The 26,576-nt window shown below is 38.2% G+C and overlaps 1 protein-coding gene across 1 annotated transcript in view; it reads right to left on the bottom strand.

The window, feature by feature from the left end:
* The window catches only part of HEPHL1 (hephaestin like 1), a 91,949-nt gene that overhangs the window by 27,535 nt on the left and 37,838 nt on the right, over nt 1–26,576 (bottom strand). The window contains exons 10-15 of the mRNA XM_041730146.1: nt 25,825–25,975; nt 22,313–22,525; nt 16,525–16,738; nt 11,422–11,561; nt 8,750–8,890; nt 5,319–5,425 (exon numbers count right to left, since the gene is read on the bottom strand). Coding sequence (XP_041586080.1) covers nt 5,319–5,425; nt 8,750–8,890; nt 11,422–11,561; nt 16,525–16,738; nt 22,313–22,525; nt 25,825–25,975 — 966 coding nt within the window. The remainder of the gene's footprint in view (nt 1–5,318; nt 5,426–8,749; nt 8,891–11,421; nt 11,562–16,524; nt 16,739–22,312; nt 22,526–25,824; nt 25,976–26,576) is intronic.

The raw sequence follows: 26,576 nt of genomic DNA, 5'->3' as shown, positions 1-26,576 counted from the left end.
AAAACTGTTGCATTTCTATACACTAATAGTGAAGTATAGAAAGAGAAAGTAAGAAAATAATTCCTTTATAATTTAATCCAAAAGAGCAAAATATTTATTTATTTATTTATTCATTTATTATTTTTTAAAGATTTATTTATTTATTTATTTATTTATTTATTATAGACATAGAAGAGAGAAAGAGAGAGAGGCAGAGACACAGGAGGAGGGAGAAGCAGGCTCCATGCAGGGAGCCCGATGTCGGACTCGTTCCTTGGACTCCAGGATCGCACCCTGGGCCGAAGGCAGGCGCTAAGCCGCTGAGCCACCCAGGGATCCCCCAAAAGAGCAAAATATTTAGAAATAAAATTAACCAAAGAGGTGTAAGACCTGTACTCTAAAAACTATAAAGCATTGATGAAAGGAACTGAAGATGACACAAACCAATGGAAAGATATTCCTTGCTTATGGATTGGAAGAATAAATGTTGTTAAAATGTCTATACTACCCAAAGCAATCTACAGATTCAATGCAATCTCTATCAAAATACCAACAGCACTTTTTACAGAGGTAGAAGTAATAATACTAAAATTTGTATGTAACCACAAGATTGCAAATTTTCAAAGCAATGTTGAGAAAGAACAAAACTGTAGGTATCACAATCCCAGATATCTTGATATACTATAAAGCTATAGTAATCAAAATAGTATGATACTGGTACACAAACAGACACACAGATCAATAGAACAGAATAGAGAGACTAGAAATAAACTCATCATTACACAGTCAATTAATCTATGGCAAAGGAGACAAGAATATACAGTGGGGAAAAGACAGTCTCTTCAATACGCTGGGAAAATTGGACAGCTAATTGAATGCAAAAGAATGAAACTGAGTGGGCCACTTTCTTACACCATACACAAAAATTAATGTAAATATATTAAAGACCTAAGTGATACCTGAATCCATAAAATGCCTAGAAGAAAACAGATAGGACTCTCTTTGACATCTGTCTTAGCAACATTTTTCTAAATATATCTCCTCAGGCAAGGGAACAAAAGCAAAAAATAAACAATTGTGATTACACCAAACTAAAAATATTTTGGACAATGAACAAAACCAGTAACAAAATGAAAAGGCAGCCTAATGAATGGGAGAAGATACTTGCAAGTGATTTTTCAATTAGCAATTAATATTAAAAATATATAAAGCACTTATAAAATTCAACACCAAAAAAACCACAAGTAGCCAAATTTAAAAATGGGCAGAGGATTTGAATAGATATTTTTCCAAAGAAGATATACAGATGACCTACAGACACACGAAAAGATGATCAAATTCACTAGTCATCAGGGAAATGCAAATCAAAACCACAATGAAATATCACCTTCCATTCATCAGAAGGACTAGAATAAAAAAGATAAGAAATAACAAATATTGGTGAGGATGTGGAGAAAAAGGAATCCTCTTTCACTGATGATGGGAATGTAAATTTGTGTAGCCACTGTGGAAAATAGCAAGGAGATTACTCAAAAAATTAAAAACAGGGGAGCCCCGGTGGCTCAGTTGGTTGGCATCTGCCTCCGGCTTAGGTCATGATCCCCAGGTCCTGGGATAGAGCCCCACTTGGGGCTCCTTGCTCATCAGGGGACCTACTTCTCCCTCTCCTCCCTGCTCATGCTCTCTCTCACTATCTCTATCTCTTTCTCTCTCTTAAATAAATAAATAAATAAATAAATAAATAAATAAAATCTTCTAAAAAATTTAAAAAAGAAATGCTATATGATCCAGTAACTACTAGGTATTACCCAAGGAAAATAAAAACACTAATTCAAAAAGATATATGCATCCCTATGTTTATTGCAGCATCATTACAATAGTCAAGATATGGAAGCAACCCAAGTGTTCATTTATAGACAAATGGATATAGAAGAAGTGATATATATATATATATGAATATATATAACATATATATGACAATTACCCATCATGTTATAATGTATATATATATGATTATTACCTATAAAAAAGAATTTGTGAGTCTTTGTGACAGCATGGATGGACCTAGAGGATAGTACACTAAGTGAAATATATCAGACAGGGAAATTACCATATGATTTCACTTCTAAAAAGTGAAAAAAATCTAAAACCTAAAAATGAACAGAGAAAGAAACAAAGAACAAACAAGCAAAAAAACAAAACCAGGAGTCTTAAATACAGAGAACAAACTGGTGGTTGTCAAAGAGGCAGTGGGTAGGTAAGTGGGTGAAATAGATAAAGGAGATTATAGGGTACTAACTTCTAGTTATACAATGAATTAATTTAGGGAATGAAAAGCACAGCATAGGAAATATTGTCAATAATATTGTAATAATGTTGTAGGGTGACAATGACTAACACTTATTGTGGTGAGTATTGAGTGATATATAGAATTGTTGAGTCAATATGTTGTATCCTTATAACTAATAGTATGTTAATTATACTTCTTTTTAAAAGTACACTGGTATAAAGTTAGAATTTGATTTCTTCTCTGTTAAAAAGACAAAGTTTTCTTGGATAATTGGTTTGCTCTTGACAAAAGATAATAAAAGTTTGTGTGTGTGTGTATGTATGTGTGTGTATGTGTTACCTTTTAAGTAATCTGCCTAGAAAACAAAAATTCTGTCTTATCAAAATAATTTTCTGTGTTTCATATCATCTTTATCAAGTCTTTGTTTACTTAAGAGAACTGAGACTTCTTCACTAAAAGAGCTAAAACTATTTTAGAACTATTTAACATTCTGTATTTGCTTTGTAAAGCCTTTATCACTATGGTTAAATGGATAACTATTTACTGTCTCACAGAGACCTATTATCTTATTTGGCCAAGTGTTTTAAAATCTTTTGATATTTTTGAGAAACTTCCCAAAAAGCAGATTCTAAATGAAGTCTTTATGGCCTTGGACCAACTTTGGAATATTTTAAGAGGGTCCCTGGAAGATTCCAAAAGATTTGTTCTCAGAGCACCTGGGTGGCTCAGTCAGTTGAGCATCCAACTCTTGGTTTCAGCCCTGGTTGTGATCTCAAGGTTATGAGATTAAGCCCTGCCTCAGGCTCTGAACTTGGCAAGGAGACTTCTTGGGATTCTCTCTGCCCCTCCCCCCTGCACTCTCTCTCTTTCTCAAATAAACGAATAAATAAATCTTTTTTTAAAAAAAAGATTTGTTCTCTCTCCTTATTAAAAGAGAGATGTTAAACTAAGTATATTTGAGTTGAATTACATGGGAAACATTGTGAAATAAGAAGTAATATTAAGCCTTCCTTATATTTATATAGATATATATTATAAATGTTCTAGAAATTATATAAAATTCCTAGAAATTTGATATATCCTAATATAATGTTATCAATCATAATTCCAGTTATTTTAAAATGTTTATGTTACAAAAAAATGTTTATGCTAGAGAAATAACCAAATTTCCTTGTGAATTTCATGATAATGAATTCCTATTAGATCTTTAATTATGGGCAATTTTAAAGTATTTTATTATTCACAGAAAGTTATTTTTCTCTGATATTTTTGTAAGAGTGAAACTCATGGGAAGGGCCTTATCAAGTGGTCCTGACCACTGATACTTCTGTAAACTAGATCTTGAGTATGTCTCAAGGCTGAAGAAGGCTCCACCTGACATCTCATCCTGTATTAACATTGGAGATTTTCAAATCAAATGGACTAGGAAAAGAAATAGCCTACATTGAGATAGATTGCTTCCATCCAAGATACCACACCAAAGCTTCATACTTTAACTAAACATGAAACCTTCCTTCTTCTCTTTCTTTCCTTTATTCTGGCATTGGTCTGGAAAGATAACACTATCAACCATATCTCCCAGGCCCTGGTTAAGGAGGAGTAACCTTTCAGACCGCTAGATTTGTTATCAAATCTTCTGTCCATGATGCTAAAGACCCTGTGGTCCTCCTTCTGAGCAATTTTTCTTCTATTCTTAATCGACCCTTCACATTACCATTTAGGAGTCAATTACAAAGCCCGATTTTTATGGTCAGAATATCCATGTCTTGTTTTTACCTTTCTCCATTTATAACTGTACTTTGTCCAGTTAGACACAAATGCCTATGCAAGTTATGGTATATTTGCACTTCTACATTCTTATGATTATTTGAATCAGACCTGTCCCAATCACAAAAAGATCTAATAGCAGTACCCATCTATGAAAGGCAAAAATTGTTCTGCATCACAGGATAGCCTTTTATTATCTTCTAGCTGAACAAAGAAGTGTCTGTACTGTGGCCAACACCATTTGCACCTCAATAGCATTTGTGGGGAAGTTGAGGCTGAGACACACAAAACCTGATTAAGCCACTTGGCTTAAGAAAGTGACTCCTTCAATGTAGACTTTCTTTGGCTTATTTGATTTGGATTGGTTTGTGCTTTGGGGATAATGGCTCCAAAATGCACACCAGACAGTGGGGATTATCACAGTAGTCTCCCCGGTGCACTGTATTCCTTCAAAAGCTTGAAATGCATGCTCATAGCTGCTAAATGATCTGGCTAAGACTGGAACACCAGAAGAAAAGAGAAAAGAGAGAATAACTAACCTAAGAAATGTGAACATGGTATTGTGACCTATGAATATCACAGAGTTTCAACAAAAAACATCATGACCTATGATTACCACACAGAGGATCAACAAAAATTGTGAGAGTTTCAGAGCAGTAGCTGGGAGAGGTGCTAATGCCTTAAATTTTTTTTTAGCACATCTCTCAGTCATAATGAGAGTCTGATCAAAAGGGGGGAAATTGTTAAAAAAGAGAGACAATGGATCCAAAATGAAGTCACCTATACTAAGCTCACATCATCAAACCAAGACTTAATTCCTAGATTAATTACAGTTTCTCTTGCAGGAATGGAATCTTAAACTAGTCAATCATTAGCACTAGTGAGTTAATCTGCTTGATAGACCCCCAAAAAGAAGGTGACCTTGCCATAAATAATCCACTCTTTGCTAGTAACTTCCTTGTTTTGCCCCCTTCTGCCTAGAAAAGTCTCTCATTTTGTACAGTTCTTCAGAGAAGCTTTCTATCTGCTAGATGAGAAGCTGCCCAAGACATGAATTGTTGAGTAAAGCCAATAAGATCTTTAAAATTCACTCTGTTGAATTCTGTTTTCTTAATACCACTCAATTCAACCATAGACAATATTAACAAATATGTGTGGCCATAGTTTGAGATCCTTGCTCTCAACCATTACACCCTTCACATATACTCACCAATGTGATAACTTGAATAATTAATTTAAAGTCATATTACTTTAAGCATCTTGGTTGCTCTCTCAATCTTACCTTCACAAAGTTTACTGTTGAATAGTAAACCCATGGAATACAATTTGGGTCATTTGGTCCTGGACCAGACCTTTTAGGGACATTCCACCTGTAAGTATTTATTTCTCCTGAAAAAAAGGAGAAGAAATAGAATTTACTAGTGTTACCTCTGTTTTAGATGTTTTACCTGAAGAAATAACAAACAGATCGTTATATATTTTGGTTAATGTTTATTGCTGGGGAGAGTTATTCATTAGAAATGTTCTGATTAACCTTACATCTTGATTTTCTGAATTTGCAAAATGGCAGATTTTTCATTCCAGACTACAACTTTCTTTCTAATGTGCCCTTTCTATTATCAACAGATGTTTATTCAAGACATGAAGACTTACTGTATTCCTAACTATTTTTTCTCCTCACATTTGATTATCTCCCTCCCAAGAGGTGGGCTTGAGCACACTTGAGTTACTGTGGGACTCAAACCTGATTTCTGATTGAACCATCAGGGAGTTTTGTAAGCTTTTACTGCTGAGGTCTCATCTCAAGCCAAAGAAATTAAAATATCTGGAACGTAGGACTAGGGCATCAGTATTTTTTTAAAGCTTCTCAGGTGATTCTAATGTGCAGACAAGTGACATCTACTTAGAACCAGAGAAAATCAGAGAGACTGAGTTCCAAATCTCAACCCTGTCACTTCCTATTTATCTAACTTTTGACAAACTGCTTAACTTCACTGACTTTTAGTCTCCTTACTTGTAAAGTAGGTTAGTCATTCCACTCTTCAGATTGTTGTAAAGATTAAATAAAATAAAATACCTACATTAGTGCCTCTCATTGAAGGCAGTTCATAAATGTTCATTTCTATATATGCTAATAACAAATGAATGCCAGGTATCACATTTATGCCTTCCCTGTGGCTGACCCAGAGTCTTGCAGAAGTGTCACAGATAAATTTACATAAATTAGCAAAATAATCACATTGTAAAAGTTTTAAATAAAAGCCACATTATCTCCTTTTGGACTATCTAGATCTTATCCCAACCTTATCAGGACATATAGCTTATAGCTGAAGGCAAGCCACAAGGCAAAACAAAAATGATGCTTACATGTAACTTGTTCCATATTTGCTCATACACCAGTAGGTCAGCAATATAACCTTAGGTCTAGTTTCCATTACCTGTCATTATAGTGCCCCCCTTCCTTGTTAATTGCAAAAGAAATTGCTGATACGTAGCTTCCTAAATGCAAATGGCTAAGGGGTGGTGTTATTAAAGTTGGGATGATCCATTATTCACCCCAGTGGAGAGCACAGCTCTAAATAAAAGATGTTCAGTACGTGTTCGTTCAGTGGCATCATGGAAAAGAAGAAGGGGAAGAAATTTGAGAGGGTTTGCTTTTCTAATCTCATGCATGCCTGGATTAACCATTCTTCAACTTTTCTGGATTTTGTGTACAAGACTAATTTCTTGCTCCTACCCTCAATCTCTGGGCTCTTCCAAGCCTTTCATCTTTGTCAGAGATCCTTGTGGGGATTCTCTCCTTCAGAGTTCCAGTGAGAAAAATGCCCCTTTGCACATTCTGATCATTGTTTCCTCTACCTGCCCACCCCACCCCCCAAACTCCATCAAGGGCCCTTAGAAGGGCAGTCAGCACAGAAGAGCTATGTACCTTGCCAGTCCTCACCATCAGGGCACAGCAGCCTGTAGGGCTCACCCCAGCTGGCCCACAGCCCTTCCTCATGCCTGATTGACACGTTTCTTCCCCCTTCCAGAATTGCTTTTAACTATCAAAAATGAATGACTTTTAAAAAATGAATAACTCTAATTGCTTTTTTGACCCATTTAAAACAATCTCCCTCTTCATAAAAGCAAGACATCCATTACAGAAAATGTTGAAATTAGAAACAATGTGAAGAAGTTGGAAGGAGTATCACTGTTATTACTTAAAATACTACCCCAAAGATATAACCATTATTAACATTTTGGCTTATTGTTATTTTAATCTTTGTTCTATGCTTGTATTTTGCTTAACATGATACCACAAGTTTTCCCCATGTCATTAAAACCTTCTTAAGCATCATCTAATGGCTGTGTAATAGATCATTGTAGGGAAATTCCAAAATATGTTTAAGTATCTACCTATAGATAGACATTTAAAATGTTCATGAGAAATTTCTTGAAGCAGCAAAGCACAGGCTTCTGAATTAGGGGTATGTGGGGTATGAAGCGGCAGGAGAGGTTGGAATTGGGCCAGTGAAGATTTCCTTTCCTCAGTCCCATCCTTGTAGGAATACCTTGCTAACTTTTTCTAGTGATCCATTAGATTGCTTTCTTTTCTTCCTTCTATGCATCTTTAAAATTTTTAAAGTTTATAAGACCTTTATTGTAATTACTATATTTAGTCATATATACATGTGAATTCATAAATATATTCATATATATTCATATATATACACATATGAAGTAAAATGGAATATAGTTCCTTTGTAATTATACCTATGACTGCTCTCAATTTCATAACTGAAAGTCATAGAGACTCTTGACATTTACTACAACCACATCTCAACTGTGTAAATGTTATGCGAAGCTCTTTAAGTTATGATATTTTTTCTCCCTTCAATGCTAACTTTCCCTAATTACTCTTTTCTTTATTTGTTCCAAATCAATCAATCAATCCTCATGGATTTTCTTTCTCTGAAACTTTTATGAACACTCCCAGATACATTCTTAAAACCCTTCACCACTTAGAATTTCATTATGTATAATCCACATTACTACTGAAATGATTAGTCTTATCTTTTTTTCTTCCAAACTAATTTTAAACAACTTGAGAGAAATGTATGGCTAAGAGCATAGGTTCTAAAGTCCAACAAGTTGAAGTTCCACCATTACTAATGTATGACTGGTAGAGTTCTTTACCCCTCTGTTCTTTAGTCATTTATTAAGTGGACAAAACAATACCACATATTTCAATTATAGGATGTTCACTTTTCACATTTTAACATAACTGAAATCAAGATGCATCTTTCAATCAGCATGTTAAGGTTTAATTGACAGTGCGGTCTTTCTTTTAGTGACAGATAAAAATAATGATGGATATTCTAATCAATGACATCAGAGTCAATGACATATGTTACTGTTTACCTTTTTGGGTTATTATAAGGAAAATGAGATTATTAAAAAATACAAAGCATAGCACCTGGCAAAAGATGGACATTCAATATGTATTAGCTATTATTATGTCTCACTACACTTTTAGGTCTCTATTAAGCCTAGAACACCATAACCACTTGGTCATTGGATAAATGATGAGCTCATATTAGGAGTTATTAGGCAATGGCTAGAATGTATTGGCATTAAGATGAACCTTCCAAGAGTCTTCAAGGGTCAGAAAAGATCAAAAGAGAGTCCAGTGTCCTTATCAGCATGGAATAGATCTCTGGCATAACTTACCTGGCTTTGTGATGGGCACATGGAGTTGTTTCCCACTATCCATGTCTTCAATACCATGGGCTGAGATGGAGTAGGGCCGCTTGGCTTTGTTCTTAAATATGATCAGGATGGAGTCACCCACTTCAGCATGAACCATTGGGCCTAAAGGCAAAACACAAGCCTGTGTGCATTATCACTGCTCTTTTCAACACTGATGTAATATATATGTATGTGGGTTTTAGCAAAATAAAACAAAGGTTAGCTTTTTCATTAGGGTACTTCCTTTAGAGGGCAATATAAGTGGTATTAAATACTCATGTAGTGTTTGGCAATTGGACCAACCTGGGTTCAAGTTCTGCTTCCTTCAGTTATTAAAGAGGCCTTGGATAAGTCAAGTAACCTGTCTGCTTCTTAATTTCCTCACCTATGAAATGAGTTTAATATCACCTTTCTCATAGGGATATAGTGAGGATTAAATAAGATAATGTATGTAAAGTACTTATTTCAATGTATTGAAATATAATAAGTACTCAGTAAATGCTTAAATTTTACTACTGCTGAGACATTCTCTGGGAAAAGCCATATCCACACGATATGGTGACTTCTACTTGTAATCCTTCTGTATGTAACTTTGGTAAGTCTGAAATTGTTCATTATCTGGTAAGTGGATATATTAATGATAATAACCATAATGAAGATCCAATGAAATATTGAACATAAAAGGGTTTTGAAAGATAAGAATAAAATTAAAATATCTATGTGATGATTTACGATCAATACAGTGATTTCACTAATGCACATCCAGTGCTATTTCTCAGTACTTGGATACCTTGATGAGACAAGTGCTCCTCAGCAATCACACATATGCATTTCTGTTAGAAGCCATCAGCCTCTGTGACGCTGAAAATTGGTTCACATCCTGCTGGAAAGCCCTGTGCCAGCATGATCCGGGGTGCCTCTTGCCTACACAGGTATTTCTCACCAATCAGTGCATCAGGAGTGGCACAAATACAGTTAGCTCAGATTGACAGAGCACCATATACACAGAGTACCACACTGACAGAGTACCATATACACAGGTCTTCATGCAGCATTGTTTCAAGGAGGATGGAAGCAGGCTCCCATTTTGGAATCTCCTCAGACCTGATCTTATGGTCCCTCGGGATTTATTTGCATTCTTGGGTATTCACAGCATTTTACATTCATAGGGAGATAGACTCACAGTAGGTGGTCTGACTACACCCATCCACTCTTCACTGAATCAAACTATGGTTATAATTGTTTTTCTATATGAGTGGGAAATATCAGAAAGGGAGACAGAACATGAAAGAATCCTAACTCTGGGAAATGAACTAGGGGTGGTGGAAGGGGAGGTGGGCGGGGGGTGGGGGTGACTGGGTGATGGGCACTGAGGTGGGCACTTGAGGGATGAGCACTGGGTGTTATTCTATATGTTGGCAAATTGAACACCAATAAAAAATAAATTTATAAAAAAATAAAAATAAAAAAATAATTGTTTTTCTGAGAAGACCACTAAAGTCCTAAATGAATCTAAAATTTGTTGGACTATTTTTATCATTGGAAGAAAATATTTAGTATGATCCAGGAAGTGTCTAAAAAAAAACCCTACTATTTTGTTTTTAATGATAAAGCTAGAAAAGAATGCATGTTTTTAAACAGCAAATTTGGGCTTTTTGAGGGGCAATCCACCCTGTTGGCAGGACCAATATCTTTTTTTCTGGAGCTTGCTTGACATATACAGCTGAAAAGAAGGAATGTTCCCACTGGGGCTGACTCTAAATGTCACAATCCAAGCTTGCATGCCAGTGTTAATAGACAGTGAGGGTGCAGGAAAGGTGGATGGGGGCATTTAATAATTTGTCAACTTAGCTGTCCTGGTGCCTTCTTTAATATTAAGAAGGACTGTGTAAAGTCATACTACTTATATAAGTCACCTCGTACATTTAAAAATGAGGACAGAAAAAAAAAAAAGGCAATGGATTTCAGAAAGTCATCTAGATTAGCCCTCTGCCTAAAGATCTCATCTTCAGGATGAGATCAGATTTGGCTACTCCCAAGGGGAAATCAGGGAAGGAAAGCCAGAGGAGCTTATCTGATCGTCAGGTCAGGCAGCCCAGGGCATCAGACGGGCCCAGGAGATTCTGAGAAGGCCAAGTTCAGGAGGTCCCAAATGCCTTACACCCTCAGTACTCAGTGTATGCCCCTTCCACCCTTAGTGCTCTTCTCTTGTAAGGGATTTCTCTTTTACTTGTATTATTTTTATGGTGTGTTTTTACGGCTCTGTGCATGGATAATCCAGGACCTTGACGGAGTTATGCAAATACTTTGCCTGCCCTTCAGAGGCATCAAATTATTCCAAGTTAAAATTTCTCGCTCAGCAGAGGGGGAAAAGGAACTTCAGGGCAACAGACGTTGGTTAGACAACCTGCTGTTATGGATTGCTGTTTGCATGTTATCTGGTTATCTGGTTGACTAATATCTGGTTGTTTGAATGAGCTGAGCACACAGCATGCTCCCTTGACAAGGGATGGCAGGAAGATGTCACACTTGGATGAATGCAGTCAGGCTACTCTGTCCCTGCTGCCTCTTCTTAGGTGTAAGTGTGACAATATATGTGTACATGTTCATGCACCCTTGGGGCTGGCAGTGCACGGCTGCAATCTGTGCCCTACCCAGGAGTTCCAAGTGCTTCTCTCGTGGTGGTCGAGCCTTGATCTCCACGAATTCTCCATCAGTGTATTCTCTGTAAACTACCTTCTTGTACTGAGAGCCAATCCAGTTTTCAGTGTGGTTCATAAATATATCTCCATGTCTGTAAATCAGAAACATCAGAAATTAAAGTTGCCAGGACATAGAGAAAACTTTAGTGCTTCGGAGTGATTCCGAGGTACTCCAGAGCTGTGTTTCCCAAATCTGGCACCATCAGGATCTCCCTGTGGAGCTGGACTTTTGCACCAGGCTCTCTGGAAGTGGGGCCGGGAATCTGCATTTGAAAGCACCTCAGGGGGTTCTGACTGGGGCAGGCCAGCACTGGCCCAGGTCTTACTTCTTGGGGACCCTCACTGCAAAGCCCTGTTGGGTGCTGAATGGGGCCAACATTATTTAGAGACTCCCATGAGATGGCACATTGCTTCTTGGGACCAACTAACCTCACACACATGCACGTGCATGCACACAGGCACACACTCACACTCTACCACCCTGAATTCTTTCAGATGTCATATGTATCATTCCATACCTTGTTCTACTTTTCCACTTTAAAGATCTCAAGAAAGAGTCTGGGTTGTATATTGTGCATATACTCATATACAAATATAGGCATAGTTGATTCTTGTTATTCACAGGAGTCATGTTCTAGAAAGTCACCTCGAACACTGAAATAATGAATACTGAACCATTGTTCCTAGGGGAAATACAAGGTTAGGTTTTGTAAATGTTGACAATGAATGGCCCCAAGATGTGCCACTTTGGCATGTGGATCATTTTGAGCTGAAAACAATCAAGACCCAAAAGTTTCAGGAATAAACTTTGATCTTCCCTCAACTGCCTAAAAGAGTTTGGGTAGAGGACCTGCTCCAGGAAGGGACTATTACCAGGGGTAACTATAGTATATTATAAAATAGGGGTGGGAGATAGTGAGGAATTTAGCGAAGTCTGTTAAAATTCTTCTCTCTGTCCCATTTTTTCTGAGTGGCCCAGCCAACATCTGTTTACCTAACATATACTCTTTTTCATCTTCCTATGAATTGTTTTCCTTTCCTTTGAAGTCCCAGATTCCTTCCCCCTTCTTAGTTCAGGATGACATATATATCTCATTCTGCCTGTCTTTGGAACCTGTCATGTTTATGTTGATTCTCCCTGTGTAAGCAAATTTGATTTTCTCACATCAATTTTATTCTTAGACCAACCAAAAGAATTTGAAGGGTAGAGGAAAACTCACCTCCCCTAACCCTCAAAACCCCCCAGTTTCTTCAAACCTCCAGTCACAATATTTTCATTGACAGATAAATATCCTTGGTTTATATATGTTTCTGTTTAAAGATATCTTATTCAATATCTATAGCTAATTCATTAACTTTGAAGTCATGGCCAATAGCACTATAATTCATGCCTGAATGAAGCTTATCTAGTACATGTACTTCCTCTGTAAGTCACATCACAGCCTCCTTGCACTTGAGAACACTAAGCAGCACTACTCTGGGGGGCATTTTGACAGTTAAGTCACCAACAAAAAGCACACACACACACACACACACACACACACAAGTGGCACTAAATAGACCACAAAGAGGATGTTTGTTTACAGTAAAGCTGAAACAAGAAGGCAGAGGGATTCTGTGTGTCCCTCCACTCACGCTCTCTCTCTCTCTTTCAAATTGATAAAAAATAATAATCTTAAAAAAAAAAAGACAAGGATGCCTTGTTTGTCTAAGCTCAGCTGGGAATGTGTGCATTGGGTGACACAAATTCTCAGCTGCTTTATGCATTCCTGTAAATGACCACAAAAATTGATTTTGGTGTTACAAACAAATTTCAGTGAGTAGGCAAATTCACAAACATGGAATCTGCAAATAATGAGGATCAACCTCTATTTAATTCATCACCAAGACAGATGACCACAAAAAGATGGGAAAAAAATCTATCGCTCCTTCACTATCTGCATCTGCCAACCTCCCAAACCTTGTTTCCTATTACTGGCACCCATACACTCTGCACTCTGGTCATATAAACATTCTCTCTTGAACTCCACATGCCCTCCCCACCTCCAGGCTTTCCATGCATTGTTATTCCCTGTGCTAAGGGCACTTTCTCTTAAGAAGCTTTCCCTGATGGTATACTGGTGTACTCCTCCTGAAGTTCTCCCCCAGCTGGGGCCATGTACACCTGCTGTGAACTTCCTCTGGGCCCTGCATTTCCCCTCTCATGGTGATGGCCTTGCTCATATGCTTGTTCTAATGTCTTCCCCATGAGCCATGAATTCTGTGGAAAAGGGCCTTGCCTGCTCTTGTTAGCACCATTTTACCAACACTTGGTACAACGCCTAGCACACAATAGGTGCCTAACAAACATCTGTATATCTTTGACCTAGACCATATGCTCTCCAGGGGAAGAGGATTTTTCTTCTACTTTCATTTTCAAATAGTCCTAGTAACATGTGTAATAGTGACCCCAACACCTCTGGAACCACACTTTACTGTTTATCAGCTTTCCTATTCTGCAAAGTGGAGTGATCACAATGTATCTGCCTCCCTAAATTGGTGCAAAGATTCTATGGGTTAAGATCAGTAAAGCACTGTGCCACACACATACTGAGCACCATGTAAGTGCTTGCTCTATCACCATCTTGTGATGGCATGTCATGTGATTTGCTGGGTCAAGGCTTACCAGATAGGTCAAGTGTATTGTGAGGGTCACTATCAGATAGAGTCTTAAAGACCCTAGCAGAATGCCCGGAGCATGGTGGCTGCTCAATACATGGCAGTTGTTGTCTCAAATCCCAAGTTGGTTAAATTAAATGCATATCAGTCCACAAGCCCTGGAGTACTAAGAATACAGCTTTATTTCCCTAGAGCAACTTAATTTATCTCTGTTTTCAAATTTTCTCCCTGGCACAAACCCTGGCATTGCGCTGATGGGTCCCATTGGTTGCTTTTCTGGGATCCTGAGGCCTTTTCAGTGTGTTCTGGGAAAGCCCTGGGTATCTGGATCCCAAGTTGAGGCAGAGAGTCTGTGCTAATTGGGACAATAAATATCTCAGAGATGACCCATACCAACAGGTAGTTTGAAAACCAGATGTGGGACACTTGGGTGGCTCAGTGGTTGAGCATCTGCCTTCTGCTCAGGTTGTGATCCTCGGGTCCTGGGATCAAGTCCCTTATCAGGCTTCCCACAGGGAGCCTGCTTCTCCCTCTGCCGGTGTCTCTGCCTCTCTCTGTGTCTCTCATGAATAAACAAATAAAATCTTTTTTAAAAAATGAAAATCAGATGTGCCCCATGCCATAGCTTTGTCTCAAAAGGTAGAGTCATAACAACTGGGAGCAGAAGGGGCATTTGTCCCTGGGCTCCCACCTGCAGAGGTACCACAGATGTGCCAGTAGGAGGACTGGTCATCTTCATCTGTACTGAGTTTTTATCTACAGATTGGTGGTACTTTGAATATGTGAACACGTTTTCATTTTACTTTGTTTTCATTTATTTATGGGCAATATCGAGAGTGGCAGGGTAGAGTACAAACACCCCAGCACCTCTATCTCTCTGTTTCACCCGGGAAACAGTCCCAGAAGACTGAGGCTAGAGCATCCTGCCAGCTTAGAGAGATGGTGATCTGAAAACAGAAATCACACTGAGTTCCAAGAAAAGTTATGATAGCTACATTTCTTATACTCTCACAGCTAGGAATATGCATAGAACAAGATTATTACACAATTATTTCTTTAGTTCTAACAGCATTGTAGTAAAAATAATCATTTTAGAAAAGGCTGAATTAGTATTCATTTCATCTTCCATGGCCCCAGTATCTGTCTTTAGTTTGTATCAATAGCACTGCTTTTGCAGAAGAGGAGTGTCTGGTTTAATAAATGGACTGGTGGGGCATGGAATAAATTTTAAATCATCCTGTCCCTGAGGCAAATCTTTTTAAAATGAAGGAATGATTTTTGTTTCTTCATTTATCCATAAGGTGACGCTGTTATACCCTTTTCCAGGAGTCTACACCCTCAAAACAGGCCAACAATTAAGATGAGAAAAAAAAAAAAAAAAAGACATGTGAAGATTAGGAACAGTTGAGTATAGGGGATTTGTGTGGAATACGGCCAGAGAGAATTAGTATGGGGGCAGCGGTGGTGGCTGGAGCTGATAATACAGAACAAAGAGGACCAAAGACATACAAATTAACATGTCTTGGTGTTGAGAACACAGATTTGTCCTGTAAGAGGTCTATTCAATTCCAGTGCCCATGACTTGTGGTTAGCCTTAACTCTGCCCTGAGTCTCCTGGTCTGTATGTGGGGACGGGGAATATCCACACAGCATGTTGTTGTTTAGTGGAGGAAGTCTATAGGTCAGCCCCTGGCAGATGCCTCTCTACCTGTAAGACTCTACCCCAGTTTACGCAGGTGGAAGGGGAGGTATGGGTGTGGGACCAGTGCTCACATACCTGCACCAGGCTCCAGCCTTGCTGACTCTTTGGTGCTTAGCACTGGCTGACAGTACTCTCATGGGAGGGTCACTCTTGGGGACTTTCTGAGTACAGGGCCTAGTAAAGAGACCAGCTCTTTCCATCTCAATTCTCTGCCAAAACAATGCCTCCTACACTCTCCTAGGTTGTCCTCCATCTGGATGGATGCTCTTTCCCTACAGTCCTCAATCTACAGCACCCCATCTGCTCACCTCGCTGCAACACCTCATCTCTGCCTCCCTCTGTACCATTTTGTCTTCACAGTCCCCCTGTCACCGGAATCTGCCTCTTTCCCTAATCCTTTCATGCTAGGTGCTTGCTCAAAGACACACACATTCTCAGGACAGCCATACATGAAACCTGCCACCCTACGGGTGAGGATGCATTGAACCTGCCTGGCGTGCCCCCAAATGACTTCAGATTCCCCTCTCAGATGCAGATGGGCAGCTTCCTTCATCTCTTGGTGCTGATCCTAACAGTCTCTGTCTGCCAAAATTGTGCATACAAAACCAGGGCAATGTTAGGTTTTCACACTTGACAAAAGTCTACAGAGCATGTGCAATCCCACCCAAGAGACTTGGTGGCTTGGCCCATGGTACCTTTCCCCTCCTGCGTCCAAGTGCTGCTTTTCGAACTCCCAGTTTTTGTTAGGGGCATAATCCCATTCTACCTCTTCAGCAGCGATGTAAAAGGTTCTTATCATCCCGTACGGCTGCTCAGAAGGGTCCTTGTTGCCACAGCTGTTGACCTCATATATTTGATTCATGCCTCTCACGAAGTGGTGCATGGTGTAACAAAACACCCTGAAAATACCTGAAAGAGGAATGACTTGGCATTGTGTGCGGAACTCAATAGTTTTGGTAGTTTTGGTTTGCTAGCAATCTATAGCACTTTATTCCCAAATAAATAACCGGTAAGGTGGATTTTTAAAATACCAGGTTTATATAGTATTTTAAAGCTGGAATCCAAGAGGAATAAATTACTTTGAATATTTTTACTTACCAGGGGAGAAAATACCACCTGAAATTCATCTGTAATCGAAAATGAAAACTTGCAAAGTTGCTACCAAGAAATAATTCTTCTGGGTCTTCCCTATTGTACACACATGTTAGAATAGAGTTGCTCCTGGAAAATCACTGATACATATGATTATCTTAGCCCAGCCCAGTTTAAAATGAACTAATTACCCGTAAGATTAATAGTCTAAACAAAGTTGAAATAAGGGCGCATTTCTGAAACCATGTGTTTTGCCCTAAAGGATTTCATAAACTATATAAAGTGAAATATACACATAAGGTATTATTACTAAAGCCAGGCATATTACTTTATTAAGCCTTGGAACAAAGGAGGTTCTCATTACCAATGGTAGGTTTACATTATACCAGATGAGAAGAAAAAGAAAGTCAACTAGATTTCCCTATACAATGCCCACAATCACATCATGTACTTTTATAAACTGATGCAATTTTCTAGATTGGCATCAGGTAGCTATATCTTAATTGAACTCACCAAAAAAATCACATAAAATTACTGGAAGTTATTAACTGACAGTGGAATTACTGGGTCAATAAATCCTCCCTTTCGTAGACTCTGTTCTTAGAGACAAGCAAGGAGTGATTATTCTCATTATCATCTACAATGCGCAGTGATAGCTTTTATCATATTATGCATATCTAAATATTGCCAAATTACCCTTTGAGAATGACAAAAACCCATTGGTTCAGTGGGTACTTTAGCTGCCTCAGCACTGACCAGGACCCTCACGGGGAAGTCTCTTTGTGAAAACACACAGTAGACATTCTGAAGGCAGACATGGAAAGAGCTCCCTCTGTATGTTGTTTGCTAGTCAGCCCGTTATTCATGTGTTCATTGTGTTCTTTGCTAGCCAAGGAATTATCCTCTCTAAGAACAAAGAGGAATTTAAGGCCTTGATTGTGGTGATGGCTTCACTGATATATGCTTAACTCCCAACTCATCGATTTGTTCTTTCTTTTTATGCATAAATATCTGCTTATTGTTTTCTATCTTTTTTTCTTTGTTTGTTTTCATCCCCCTGGTAACCATCAGTTTGTGCCCTATAGCTAAGAATCTGTTTCTTGATTTCTCTCTCTCTCTCTCTCTCTCTCTTTTTTTTTTTTTTGTTATCCTTTCCTTTTTTTTTCCTTTGCTCATTTGTTTTGTTTCTTAAATTCTACATATGAGTGAAATCATATGGTATTTATCTTTCTCTGACTAACTTATTTCACTGGGCATTATGCTCTCTATAGCTCTGTCCATGTTGTTGTAAATGGCAAGATTTCATTCTTTTTGTGGCTAAATAATATTCCATGGTATATATTACCACATCTTCTTTATTCACATTTGAGCTGCTTCCATATCTTGGATATTATAAATAATGCTGCTATAAACATAGGGGTGTATGTATCCCTTTGAATTTGTGTTTTTGTATTTTGGGGGGTAAATTCTCAGTAGTGTAATTCCTGGATCTTAGGGTAGTTCTATTTTTAATTTTTTGAGGAAACTCCATACTGTTTTCCAGAGTGGTTGCACCAATTTGCATTCCCACCAACAGTGCATTAAGGTTCCTTTTTCTCCATACCTTTGCCAAATCTTTTTGTTTCTTATGTTTTTTATTTTAGCCATTCTGATAGATGTGAGGTGACATCTCATTGTAGTTTTGGTTTGCAAACCCTAAGATTCTACCAAAAAACTATTTGAACTGATAAATGAATTCAGTAAAGTCTCAAGATGCAACATCAATGTACAGAAATCTGTTGCATTCCTATACACTAATAATGAAGCAGAAGAAAGGGAAATTAAGAAAACAATCCCATTTACAGATGCACCAAAAACAATAAATTATCTAGGAATAAACTTAACCAAAGAGGTGAAATACCTGTACTCTGAAAACTATCAAACACTGATAAAAGAAATTCAAGATGATACAAAGAAATGGAAAGACATTCCATGCTCATAAGCTGGAACAACAAATATCGTTGAAAGGTCTATATCACTCTAAGCAATCTAGATTTAATGCAACCTGTATCAAAAGACCAACAGCATTTTTCACAGAACTAGCACAAACAATCCTAAAATTTATATGAAACCACAAAAGACCTCAAATAGCCAAAGCAATCTTGAAAAGAAAAAATTGAAGGCATCTCAATCCTAGATTTCAAGTTATATTACAAAGCAGTAGTAACTAAAACAGTATAGTACTGGCATAAAAATAGATACATCAATCAATGGAATAGAACATAAAACCCAGAAATAAACCCACAATTATATGGTCAGTCAATTTTCAACAAAGGAGAAATGATTATGCAATGGGAAAGAGACAGTCTCTTCAACAAATAGTGTTATGAAAATTGGACAGCAACACACAAAAGAATGAAACTGGACCACTTTCTTATACCATACACAAAAATAAACTCAAAATGGATTAAAGACCTAAATGTAGGATCTAAACCCATAAAAATCCTTGAAGAGAGCACAGGCAGTTCATATCTCTGACATTAGCCATTGCAACATTTTTCTAGATATGTCTCCTGAGGCAAGGGAAATAAAAGCAAAAACAAACTACCAAGACTACATCAAAATGAAGTTTCTGCACAGTGAAAGAAACAATAAAACTAAAACAATAATACTAAACCTACTGAATGGGAGAAGACATTTTCTTTTTTTTTTGGTATATTTTTTTTATTGGAGTTCAATTTGCCAACATGCGGCATAACACCCAGTGCTCATCCTGTCCAGTGCCCCCTTCAGTGTCCCGCACCCAGTCAGCCCATCCCCCACCCACCCATCTCCCTTTCCACCACCCCTTGTTCATTTCCCAGAGTTAGGAGTCTTTCATGTTCTGTCACCTTCTCTGGTATTTCCCACTCATTTTTTCTCCTTTCCCCTTTAATCGCATTCACTATTTTTTATACCCCCCCCTCATGAATGAAACCATATAATGTTTGTCCTGGGAGAAGATATTTTCAAATGACATATCCAATATATAAAGAAATGATACAACTCAATACCCTAAAAATAAATAATCCAATTAAAGAATGGGCAGAAAATATAAACAGACATTTCTCCAAAGAAGACGTATAGATGGCCAACAGACACCTGAAAAGATGTTCAAAACAAATATATATTAATTATCTATTTAATAAAGTGGTTAAAAAACAAAAACAAAGAAAAATATTTGAGTTGAAGCCTAGGATCTACTCACATTTGGGGAACTTTTTTTGGCCTATAGATATGGGACAGGAATTGGTAAAATGACCAAGCTAGGGATCCCTGGGTGGCGCAGCGGTTTGGCGCCTGCCTTTGGCCCAGGGCGCGATCCTGGAGACCCGGAATCGAATCCCACATCAGGCTCCCGGTGCATGGAGCCTGCTTCTCCCTCTGCCTATGTCTCTGCCTCTCTCTCTCTCTGTATGACTATCATAAATAAATAATAAATTTTAAAAAAATGACCAAGCTATTAAGCAGTCACAGATTTATACTCAACACCAAATGTAAACTGGTAAACATTGTCATAAGCAGCTTAGAAGCTTGTAGGGTACATATGTAATACACAAAGTGCTGGAATAGTTAACCCATGTTCCTAAAATTATTCCAGCCAACTGTAGCTTTGAATGCCTGTTTCTATGGATTAAAACTGGCTATTTCCCTTCTCTCCCATCTTTGGTCTTGAAGAACATATTAAAAAAAAAATCATTGTGCTTAAGGCATACCTTGGTTAGGGTGATTCATAATTGATCAATTATACTAATGTAGAAAGGTTAAATGCTCAGAGTCTATAAGGCAGGAGTTAATGGAGCTCCTAGTTTCAGGCAGTTCTTGGACAAAAGTTTTGAAGCCCAAGCCTTATTTTTTAAAATTTTTTTATAAATTTATTTTTTATTGGTGTTCAATTTGCCAACATATAGAATAACACCCAGTGCTCATCCCGTCAAGTGCCCACCTCAGTGCCCATCACCCAGTCACCCCCCCCCCACCTCCCCTTCCACCACCCCTAGTTCGTTTCCCAGAGTTAGGAGTCTTTCATGTTCTGTCTCCCTTTCTGGTATTTCCCACTCATTTTTCTCCTTTCCCCTTTATTCCCTTTCACTATTTTTTATATTCCCCAAATGAATGAGACCGTATAATGTTTGTCCTTTTCCGATTGACTTATTTCACTCAGCATAATACCCTCCAGTTCCATCCACATTGAAGCAAGTGGTGGGTATTTGTCGTTTCTAATGGCTGAGTAATATTCCATTGTATACATAGACCATTCTTTGGTCTTTATCCATTCATCTTTCAACAGACACCAAGGCTCCTTCCACAGTTTGAAGCCCAAGCCTTAAGTTTTTAACTGATGACACTGAGAGGCATCAAAACTGCATTTCTAGTGTGAAGTGGAGAATTAAACATCAATTCATAAAGGATATAGAATCAGCAAGTAAGTACTCCTCTTGGGTAGAATATTGGTTTCTTTTTTTTAAAGATTTATTTATTTGAGAGTGGGAAAGAGAGAGCAAGTGAGAGCACGTGAGGGGAGAGGCAGAGGGAGAGGGAGAGAGAGAATCTCAAGCTGACTCCCTTTCAAGAAAAGGGCTGGATCTCACAACCCTGAGATCATGACCTGAGCCAAAATCAACAGTTGGATGCTTAACTGAGTCACCCACATGGCCCATAACAGTTTCTTTTTAAGACTAATAAAAAAAAGTTGGGTTGGAGAAATATTTTGAATGCCCATAACATCTGGAATCCTTATTTTTCATGCGGCAGGTAGCATATGCTGCCACATATTGCTTCATATGTTTTATAAAAATTTCCCAATTATCTAATTAGCTTGGAAATCTCTAAGAGAAGGAATGAGTACTGGCACTTCAATGAGTCCTCCCTGGACTTCAGACCCAATGCAGCTTAATACAGTTTACCCTCTAGGGAAACCAGAGGTGCCCAACAAAATGAAAATGGAGAAGTCTCCAAACAACTTATCAAAAGGCTACTACCAGTCTCTAGGGAAGGGAAACTAGGTCATGTCCATAACCAGAAAGCATCTATGGGCTGTCCGTGTGTGGTGCAAAAGTTGGTGCTTAAAGGGAATAAGAAATATCCTCTTTCTTGGGGCTGAATCATTCCTGGGAATGAATTAAGAGCACTCTCCTAAGATTTGTGTGAGAAGGTCTTTTAGGGAACTTCCATTTCTCCTTTGTGCCATTTTAGATACTTCTCTATTCTTTATATTGTGTGTCTGGAATAAAATAGTTGGGATTGTCTGATTGGAACCAAGGCTATTTGTCCTGCTATAGGCCTTGGAATGCTCAAATTCAACCAATTTCTTCTAGAGTATATGCCTGAAGATAGGAGTTTGGTCACCTGAGATGGTCCTGCCAAGTTTACCTGCGTGGTCCGGCTGCATGAACACCGTTGTGGAGGTATGCGGAAACAGGGCTAGGGTGTCGCGATGAGTCCCTCGTAGGTGGATGGTGTTCCCTTGAAAATAAACTCCATGCATATCAGTGTCGGTGCCCATTCCAATCATATGCCAGGAAACTCTATCTTTTTTGCACATGCTTAGGCCTGGCTGGTTGCCATACATATAGCCATTGATCGCTAAGGAAAGGAAAAAGATAGAGCCCACTATGATCTCGTAGGTACTGAAGACGCACCATTTTCGTTGAGGATTATCAGTGTGTGTGTGGGAAGGGGGCAGGCTGTTCAAGTGTTCAAGTTCAAACTGTTTACAGAAGCTTCTAACTACAAGAGAGTAAATAGTAATGGAGAAAAGTCACACAGTGAACCAATCCAAACTGGAGACTAAATTGAACAATGAATAATGAAAACACACTAAAATTGTGATGTTATACTTAACAATGTATATGCAAGGGCACAAGTTCTAAGAATCAATAAGGAATAAATCAGGTTGTTTTCTGGCATAATTTTTTCTGACAAAATTGTTTGATAGTGTAATATGATATCCTGCAATTCACATTTTAGTTTTGCAGATTTTTTAAAGCATCATCCTTGTAAAAATATTTATGAACTTCATTCATTTCCCCAAAGCCTGCTCTAGAATTCTTGATTTGAAAACCATTTTTTGAGGTTATTATCCTATTATCTCCCGTAAGTGTCTCTCCCTCAGATTGTTAAATCACTTAATTTTGTTAGATTTTCATCTGCCAAGGGATTTGCATTTGATTCCAGAAGTTGCCAGATATCCCTTTACTGATTTCATGCCTGTAATGATTTGCAATTGATTGACATTGTATTTGCACATCTGGTCAGTGGAGAGGGATTTTTTGCAAGGGAGAGGGGTGCTAAGTCTATGAGAGGTTAGTCTTTGAGGAAATAATTTTGTCTTTTGATAACTTTTATTTCCCTAACTCGATAAAATAACTGAAGGGACTTTGAATAATGATGACTTAATAATGAAGACCTGTATCTCCAGAAACGAAAGTTGGTTTCCTCTTTTATATCAACTTCAATCCACTGATAGTGACTACCTGGAACAGTGCCTTGAAAAGAATTTAGAAACCACCTTCTCACTCTATGAGGGATAAATATATTAACTTAATAGCACTGTTTGAGGGGGGACTATACATAATTATGTCTCATGCTTGATGTCCCTTGGAGAGATAAAAATTCTATCCACACCCTACTCCTTACTAGTGCCCATAGTTAAAAAGAACAACTATCATACATATGAATGGTCTTCTTTTATGATCCCATTATCAGATAAAATTACTTTTTATTTCTGTGTCTGCAGAACCAGTAGTACTGGGCAATTTTACTCAAATATCTGGGACTTTCAGTAGAAAGTCTAAGAAGCCTAGAGGCTTCTGAGAAGAACATGGTATCTTCTGAAAAAACTCTTTGATAATTATATAAATTATCTTTTTTGCAAATTATATAAATCTTGTCCATTGAATTTTAGAGAGATTTTGTAAATTGGGGTGCTAATAATTTAGTCCTTGACTGACTGGTAGAGAATCTTCTCTTGCTTTGGAACTCTAGTTCAAATCCTCTCTTTCTGGACCATCCATTCATGAACTCAACAAATACTTTTGTTTTCTGTTTTGTTTTGCTTTTTAACAGTACTCTAAAAATTTATAGAAAGAATGATGTCATTGCTGGTTATAGTGTCAGGTAAAGGTAGCCAAAGCCCATGATAAGGTAAAGAAGTTACACTGTTCTGCCTTCTTGTGTACACAGTCCATATTTGTTGACAAGGCCAAGAACTACTGTAGGTAGGCCTCTTTTTTGTCATAAAATATCCCCAAAGGCAGCTCACAAGCCGTTGGGGATCCGTTGGGGATACCCCCTAGGGAAAGAGATCAACAAACACCTTTGAATATAGACTAATGTTTATCTCTAAAGTAATGTAAAGCACTGTCTACTGTGTAAGGCACTTTCTCTTTGGTACTGTTGCCATCATTCTTCCTTTTACTCCAGTCAAGCAAGCCTAGAGATAGCATTTAATTTATAATTAATGTAAAATTTAAATTAAAATACATTTCTTTCCCCGCATTTTGTTTTAAAGGTGGCATACTCTGCTTGTCCAAAATATGAGAGTGTATTTCACATTGTCAAACCAGGGTGGGGATGGATGTGATGAGATCCATTAGGGTTTAATGCTTTCTCTTTACAGGCCACTCTTACAATAAATTTCTTTTGCAATTGAGTTTCCCATGAAGAAATTACTATGTTTTCTCATTTCTACTTTATTTCCTCCCCCACCTCTCCTTTTTTTTTTGGCTACTAGGAAGGTTAGAAACAAATTTCATTATTCAGTTATAACAACAATTTTGTAGAAGATGGTATTGAAAATGAGTTACTCTGTGCTCTTCATTGGTCCAAAAGGAGATTATTGGCATAGAACACTTAGGACTATAGGGATCTGTGAGCTGGCTGCTGTGGGTCACTTGGAACTTTGGAGTTTTTTGGACTTCCTTGTGGGGAAGGGAGAGTAGGGACTATTTTGTTATTTCCATGTAATGTCTCAAAGGCAATAAATAGTTGTTATCCTTGGTTCTAAAGCAAGCAATTTGGCTCCTGTTATCTTAGAGTGCTTGGTTTAGCCCCTTTGTTGACAGCACTCTTAAAATTGTTTGAGTTTGAACTCTCGCTAATTATTCTGTCACTTTGGGTAATGTGCCCAAGACCAAGGAGAATCCTGTGTTAGTCACACCAATTACAAGGTGGTTTGCCACTGTTACAACAGATATAAGAGATACAGAGAAGGGGAATTAAATAATTCCTTCTAAATAAGATCTGGGATAGGAATGGGTAGCGTTTTAAAAATTAGCACTTTAGGGATCCCTGGGTGGCGCAGCGGTTTGGCGCCTGCCTTTGGCCCAGGGCGTGATCCTGGAGACCCGGGATGGAGTCCCATATCAGGCTCCCGGTGCGTGGAGCCTGCTTCTCCCTCCGCCTGTGTCTCTGCCTCTCTCTCTCTCTCTCTGTGACTATCATAAATAAATAAAAATTAAAAAAAAATTAGCACTTTAGACATTCCTTCATGTAACTTGATAAGAGATGCTTTGCTGTTTAATGTTTATCTCTAATGATCACTGGATTATCAGACTTAATGATGTGATTACAAACCCAAGGGAGGGCATTCTGTCAGTAATTTTCTACTTTTATAATGTACTGTGATCTTTGCAAGTTCATATTTTGTGTTGCTTCATCTCAAGCTAATGAAGTATTTCAGAAGTGTTAATTAAATTTCACAACATCCTTGGGAGATAGGGAGGTTTCACCATCCCTTCTGAGTTGACGTCATGAAAAGATTTACTCGTGACCAAGAACAATATCCAAGAAAACAAAATTAAGATAGTTAAAACACTCCAATCATTTCCACTTCAAATGCAATTACACCTTTCCCTTACAGAAAAGAAAGTCATTTTTCATACCATGCATTCGGTTGGACTTCACAAAATCCTTGTCTTCTTTGTCAACACTGAAGGGGCGCCATGTAAACCTCTGAATGTTTTCGTCAAGGTACCTGCTCAGATTCTCATCAAAGACTGTGAACAGTAGGTAAAATTCCTTATCTATTCCTTTCTACAGGGAAGAAAGAAATGAATGTATTAATGTAATGTAAGAAAGAAATGAATGTATTAAAAAGTACACCTTGGAGGAATTCTTATTTCTACTTCACTTTCAGAGTTAACCCAAAGTAACTGAGGACCAACATCAGCTATGGATTTACTGGGTCATTTTATCAATCAGGATGTTGAGCATGATTCTGATAAATTCATTTTATGCCCTATATAATTTCATCTTTCTCATTATATCCTTCTTCCTCCCCATGAGACTTGCTCAGAGGTGATAAGTCCTTGCTCAGAAGCTTTCCTACACTGTGGGACTCCTGTTTTCAACCTAGTCATCACTCTCTTAGTCTGCTTACCAGGGCTTCCATGCCCTGGCCTCTCTCACCAGCTTCATCTCCTTGTCCTCATCCCTTGCTCACTCCAGCTACCCTGGTCCTTTGCTCTTCTATGATCACTCAGCTTCACTCCTGCCTCAAGGACTTTTCATGTGCCATTCCCATTGCCAAAAGTTCCTCCCAGGTCTTGCCTGGCTCACTCCCTTACTCCATTCAGTTCTTTGCACAAATGTCACCTCCTTTGAGGGCCCTTCCCTGACCACCCTGTCTAAAACG

Source organism: Vulpes lagopus, chromosome 15 (genome assembly GCF_018345385.1).
Source record: "Vulpes lagopus strain Blue_001 chromosome 15, ASM1834538v1, whole genome shotgun sequence".
NCBI classification, from domain to species: Eukaryota; Metazoa; Chordata; class Mammalia; order Carnivora; family Canidae; genus Vulpes; species Vulpes lagopus.
Note: the sequence above shows the minus strand (reverse complement) of the source record. Positions and strands in the feature narration are given on the sequence as shown.